Consider the following 6293-nt stretch of genomic DNA (forward strand, 5'->3'; position numbering starts at 1 on the left):
GGAAGGAGGTATGTCCAGAAGATGTTTGAAAATTGGGATTCGGGTGGAGAGAGGCACAGTGGGAACAACCGAGTGCATTGTTTTCCCCTCACTCAACCGTATTTGAAAATAGAGGCCGCAGGGCAAATCTGATTCTAGGAAACCTCCAGTGTCCCAAAGCCCATTTCAGAAATCAATCATCCAATTTCAGAAGTCAATCATCCAACTCCCATCACCTTTTTGCAGCCCCAGTTAAAACACTGGCAAGGAGAAGGAAGGACAGAAGCAGATTATTAGAAATGTTTTTATTAGAAAAGTAAAAAAACCAACAGTTGCATAGGAGTCTTCAAAAACTTGAACATCAAGTGTATTCCATGTGAACTGTAACCAATGGAAGCACTACAGACCGACTGCGAGGGTTCCTGCCCCCCCACCCAACCCCAGCCCAGCATCACCTCACACCTCCCTCAAACATACATCACCAGGATACCCAACCATGACAGAGCACACTCCACCTAGTGTGCCCTGTGCCTCCCACACTGGTCTCATTCAGGAAAAAAATAAACATGAACAGAGCTGCATAAATGATGCATGGTGGATTTAACGCCCCCATTCATTCAGAAGTCCTTATATTTAGCTGCCCTAGTGTGTCAGTAGTGGAGCTTCTTCATGCCCTTCTGTTCAAAGCAATGCAACACATTCTTGGGTCCCTTTAGACCTTAAAACACATATAAACAATTTTCCATGCACCTCACCACTCACCAGATATCCATTGATTACTATCTAAGTTTTTTCTTTCCGATTTCTAAAAAAAGAAAAGTTTATCACAAAAAAGCAGGCAACCTTCATCTATCCTTAGTGGCAGCCCTGCTGTTATGTCATCAGCTGTCAGGGGAAAAAATACTGCTAAAGTTGTCCCACGTGTCAGACAAGGATTTTTTTTAAAGCTAGCACATTGTTTCCAGGGGGCTTTTTTTTGTCAGTTACTAAAAAGCAGAGTGCTGTTGTTGTTGTTTTTAATTTTCAAACCTTGCCTTCCTCCTCCTCCTCCTCTTTGGACTACCTGCCTAGGATCACTTGTTAAGTCAATCTTCCATCTAAATCTAACCTACAGTGGCTCAAGAGGACAGCCGCGTCTTGGAAACGGCTTGTGTTCCACAGCCCTTTAAACACGCCTCCTCCCCACTTTGGACCGGTGCTGGCCATGATCTTTAAGAGAGTAAATGCTCAGTTTTAGTTCCAACCAGGAGACACTTCTCAGCACTCTTCTATGAGCAACTGCTCAGAGCTATACAGTTTCTTTTTAATGACCCTGAAGCCAGTGCTGAGCTTCAGCGATTGGCTGAAGCCTGGAGAAAAAGCAGAGCCAGAGCTAAAGAGTCCCTGGATTTTAGGCCAGAGGCGGGAATCCAGTCTTAGAACGAGAGTCAGCTGGAAGGTAGGCACCAGGCCGGGGTCCACAGCAATCTGCCCCACGCTATGGCAACCCTTCCCTTGTTCCACGCACAAGTCGATGAGGGCCCCCCTCAAGCCACAGGGCTCCCTATAGGCCAAGTGGAGGAGCTCCTTGCCAACTTGGGCGATCAGCTGGCTGGGCATGAGGAGCCTGGAGGAGCGGTTGGAGTTGATCTTCGCTTTATTCAGACTGACTTGGATTAGCTTCATGAGATTGGCACACAGGAGCTCATCCTCCGGATCATTTAACAAGTCAAAGTCTGGCAAGGACACTTCATCCAGATATTCCTGGGCATCTGCAAATGAAGGAGAGACAACAGCCCCGTGACTACTCTGCTGCTAATGCCGCTGCGCTACCTTTATTGCCGCCACCCGCTGCCAAGAAATCAAAACAGCTTTGTGCGTTTCGTTGTTTTTAATTGGTAGAAGCCACTCTGGGCAACAAAAAGATCACATTATAAGCTTAAGTCAGCCGCTTCTCAGCAACCCCTCTGCTAGAGAAGGCAGGCAATAAAGGCAGTGGCTGCTTGCTGGTTTGCCCATGAAACATACATAGCACTTTAAATTCCTATTTTGACCTGTAGTTGCCCATAATGCTCACTATCTCCCCCACCCCCATCCTCCTCCAAGGCTTCATTAAAGTAGGCCAATTCTGCATGCACTTAAATGGGAATCACTGAAGAGCTCATTTTCTGCTTTAAAGGGGTGGGGAGGGGAGTTTTTAAACGGAATTAAGTAAACATGATAGAACTCCACCCCCACCCCGTCTATGTATGCAGGTCTCCAAAGCTCCCCCTACATCAGCATCCCTAGTCACCTCCCCCCAATCTGCTTAGACGTGGTACCCATTACAAGCAGCTCCCCGGCCCCAATTCTCCCAGCCCAGACCCGCATATGGAGGCCTAGGAGCCCGTTTTGCAGACATGTAAGAGACACCCCCGGTGAGATGGAGAAACCCCGCTTACCCGCTTCGGAGCTCAAGCTGCTATCCAGGGACTCGCAGTCGGAGCTCTCCAGCCGGGCGCTGCGGCCGGCGGCCCCTTGGTAGGCGCTCTCCTTCTCCCAGGCGAAGGCGGGCGGGTTCTCCCTCTGCTCCGGGATGGGAGGCAGCGGGGAGGAGAAGCTGTCCCACGAGACTGGCATCGCTGCCCTTCTTCCCACGGCCGCTTTTCCACACCGGGGGTCGGAAGACGGGTATCCGCTACTGGGATCGACGGCTCTGTAGCAAAGGGGAAGAGGAGGGCGCAGGTGAGGATCGGAGTGGATCGGATCCCTACGTCTTAAGAGCAGCTCCAAAAGATAAAGGACAGCAGAATAGACCACGGGACCCTTGCAAAACCGGCATCTAATGGAAAACCCATCTACTTACCGGCTTCAGGGCGCCCGTCGAGGAAGCTAGTGGAAGCAGAAGCAGCAGCGCTGAGCCGTAGGACCCGTAAGAGGCGCGCAGCTGCCCGAGCGACCCCGCTGCCACCCAACCTCCCTCCTCTGCCCTTTCGTTGGCACTGCGGTTCCACCCCCCGTCGCTCCGCCTTTAAATAGTCGGGTCAGGGGGTGTGCGCGCTCGGAAGCCCCGCCCCATTCCCTCCACCGCCTTCGCCGCTTCGGCTCTCCTGCTCCGCCGCAGCTCATTGGCCGGGAGCGGGAGCTGGGCCGCTCCAATGGAGAGGGAGCGCACGTTCGCAACGTTCTCTCCTGCCCGGTTACAGCAGCCTGGGACACGCCCCCTCCACCTTCTCCTCCTCCTCCGCGCTGTTCTTGTTCTGCGGCTGCACGGGGATGGGGGCGGGGGGAGGCTTGTGGCTGCGGCGAGGGGGTGGCGCAGGCTGCAGAACAATAGGCTGGTGTTGGAAGTGGGGGGAAGGGGGGAAAAGGGGCGCATAACAATGTGTGTGGCACCCTCCCCTAAACTTCGCACCCCTCGATGCCCGATTGCAAAACTGCGCGTTTGCAATTGCACCCGGGTGCAAAGCCTGCAGAGTTCAACGGGACATCGCTCCCAAGTAAGCCCGAGGTGCATGCATGCATCTTAGCGCTGCGTGCAAGCAGAAGGTCCCACGGACGCGTTTACCTGGAAATCAAGCCCCCAGTTGTGTGTGACAGAAAGAGAAAGCCGTGTAAATAACTCCCCTAGGGATGGGAAAGGCTTACGGCTGCCAGTCAGTGTAGGCAGCACTAAGCTCGATGGAGCAATAGTGTGTCTCAGTATAAGGCAGCTTCCAAACTGGGGAGAGGGGGGTTGCTTCTGAGTAAACCGCCCTTCAACGTGCTTGGGATTCTAAGAGTGGGGAAGGCAAGCGATGGATCCGTCGCTGGGCGCCCATATCACGTAGCGAGCAGGCTCCGCTGCAAACCAGTAGGGCCTGTCCTCCTTATAACGCGCGTTAGGATGGACGAGGAAAGGATCGGCGCAAGCCTACTGAAAAGCCCGTCCTATTGTATTCAAGTGCGGCTTACACCCAGGTAAGTGTGGGTTAGGACCGCAGCCTTACAGAGTCAGTGGCGAGGTAGTTTTCATAGAATCAAAGAACTGCAAGGGACCCCAAGGATCATCCATTTCAACCCCCCCCCTACAATGTTGGAATCTCTCCCCCCCCCAACGTGGAACTCGAACCCGAGACCCTGAGATTAAGAGTCTCTTGAGTTCTACGGATTGAGCTACCTGCTTTGTTCTCAATCCCAGTGTTACGCACGGCCTGCTCTTTCTCTCTCATGAAGCTGTGGCTCCTTTTGCATGTTGTTTTCCCCAGACACACAATAGATCTGTAGTTAAAAGGAAGGACACCGGTATCTCTCACACACCCCGATCCTAGGTCAGAGAAATATATTGGATTTCAAGGGAATATCTACATGATGCGCACGTAGAAACGGTTTGGCATCTGTCTGCCAACTTTAATTATAATATACCTCGGGACACTTCCAAAGCTTAAAGGATCCGTTTCCTATTTACAGTGTGGTCTCCCAAAGACCTTAACCGTGTAGGTATATGGCCACGAAAGTAACAGTTGCATTAGCAGTCAGGTTACATTATTTTGACAAGCAGCCGAAGAAGTGAATCTTCCACAAAGCGGCCTGTAGAGGGATGTGAGCGTGTTTTGTTGCTGCAAAGATCAGGACCCACCCCCACCCCCGCAAAAGTACTTGTTATTATGCGCATTTTCATCGGGCTTTTCCTTGCAATGCACAACAAGAGGAGTGATGTAAAAGCGGGTCGGGACCCGTGTCGGACTCGGGTTCACACGTTAAGTGTTGGCCACCCTGCCAGCACTTTGGATCGCCAAAAAATAACACGGGTTTTATTATTATTATTATTGCGCCTGCATTGACGTCAGCTCATGTCTGGGCGCCGGTGCGCGCAGGGCCGCGCTATCGACTGACCGCCGCGGAGCTGATAATGGCGGGTTTTGTTGCAATTCCTCGGGCAGAGGAGGAGGAGGCCGGTCGGTGCGACGGCGAGCTCGGCACGTCGGGGAGCTCCGTAACTCGAGCCGAGCAGTCCAGCCGCAGCCAGAACTCACACGGCGAGCTCGGCTGGGTCCTAGCGCCTCCCGGGTTCCCAGCCGTGTAAATTGCTGCGGGAATTGCATCATGAGCGAGGGGGGAGGGAGGGGAGAGGAAGAACCCGGAGCTGCTGCAAAAAAGCATATCGTTTCATCAGAAAGAAGGAAACTCCATACTGTATAATAAACTGCAGGACCTTTAAGAGGGCTTAAGGCCGGACTGACTCACCCGAGGTTTCTAGAAGAGAGGGCACTGAGTTTAGATCATGGGTGGGCAAACTAAAGCCCGGGGGCCGGATCCGGCCCAATCAACTTATAAATCTGGTCCGGGAATCAGCGTGTTTTTACATGAGTAGAATGTGTGCTTTTATTTAAAATCCATCTCTGGGTTATTTGTGGGGCGTAGGAATTCGTTCATTATTATTTTTCCAAAATATAGTCCAGCCCCCCACAAGGTCTGAGGGACAGTGGACCGACCGGCCCCCTGCTGAAAAAGTTTGCTGACCCCGGTTTAGATAAAGATGGGTCCAGTCCAATGCAAGCTTCACACATTAATTAGAGTGGGGGGGGGGATAAATGAATTCTGAACATACTAAGCGCATCGACCTGGGGTCACAATAAACTATTGGTTAGGTTGAAAGAGCAATGAGCCAGCGTTCGAATTTCCCAAAACTTTTCTTCTTAAGTCAAGCAAAACCAAAACTAAAACTAAAACAGCTGGCAGTCCTGGGAAATGGTAACTTGGGAAAAGGTAACTTCTCTGTCCGGCGCACCAAACCTTTTCTCCCATCTGCTGATGGTGGCAGCAGGCCTTAGCAGATGGCTAGCCAAGTTGCATATATTTTCGTTTTCTCCCCCTTCCCCCACCCTTGCTACGCTTTCTCCGGCCCATAAGTTTGGCTCCTGTTTTTATTTGCTTTTATATCATAAATGCTTTCAAATAGGCAAAATAAAAATATTCAGTGAGAGCAGATACATTTTTAAATGAAAATAACCGGGGGTGAAATTAAGCTTGCCAAAACGGAGAGGAAGTTTGAGCAGGTATGGGAGTTCTGTGCCCCATGGGACGCGGGTGGTTCTGTGGTCTAAACCACTGAGCCTCTTGGGCTTGCCGATCGGAAGGTTGGTGGTTCGAATCTGCACAATGGAGTGAGCTCCTGTTGCTCTGTCCCAGCTTAGCAGTTCAAAAGCATACCAGTGCAAGTAGATAAATAGGTGCAGCTGTGGCGGGAAGGTAAATGGCGTTTCCATGCGCTCTGGCACTTGTCACAGTCCTCCGTGCACCAGAAGTGGTTTAGTCATGCTGGTTGCATGATCCAGAAAGCCGTCTGTGGACAAACGCCGGCTCCCTCAGCCTGA

General features: G+C 51.6%; 1 protein-coding gene across 1 annotated transcript; it reads right to left on the reverse strand.

Annotated features, from left to right (window-relative positions):
- Positions 1 to 269: 269 nt before the first annotated feature.
- DDIT4 (DNA damage inducible transcript 4) lies at positions 270 to 2962 on the reverse strand. The gene is made up of 3 exons (XM_028729591.2): positions 2804 to 2962; positions 2400 to 2653; positions 270 to 1730 (listed from the first exon to the last, which is right to left on the reverse strand). The coding sequence occupies exons 2-3, from the start codon at positions 2575 to 2577 to the stop codon at positions 1237 to 1239; spliced, it is 672 nt and encodes a 223-aa protein (XP_028585424.1). The 5' UTR covers positions 2578 to 2653; positions 2804 to 2962; the 3' UTR covers positions 270 to 1236.
- Between the last annotated feature and the right edge of the window lie 3331 nt (positions 2963 to 6293).

Source organism: Podarcis muralis, chromosome 6, assembly GCF_964188315.1.
Source record: "Podarcis muralis chromosome 6, rPodMur119.hap1.1, whole genome shotgun sequence".
Taxonomy (NCBI): Eukaryota; Metazoa; Chordata; class Lepidosauria; order Squamata; family Lacertidae; genus Podarcis; species Podarcis muralis.

Coding starts and splice junctions, on each gene's coding strand:
- DDIT4 (XM_028729591.2), bottom strand. CDS start 2,577: ATGCCAGTCTCGTGGGACAGCTTCTCCTCCCCGCTGCCTCCCATCCCG. Junction 1,731..2,399: donor CAGCTTGAGCTCCGAAGCGG/GTAAGCGGGGTT, acceptor CTTCATTTGCAG/ATGCCCAGGAATATCTGGAT.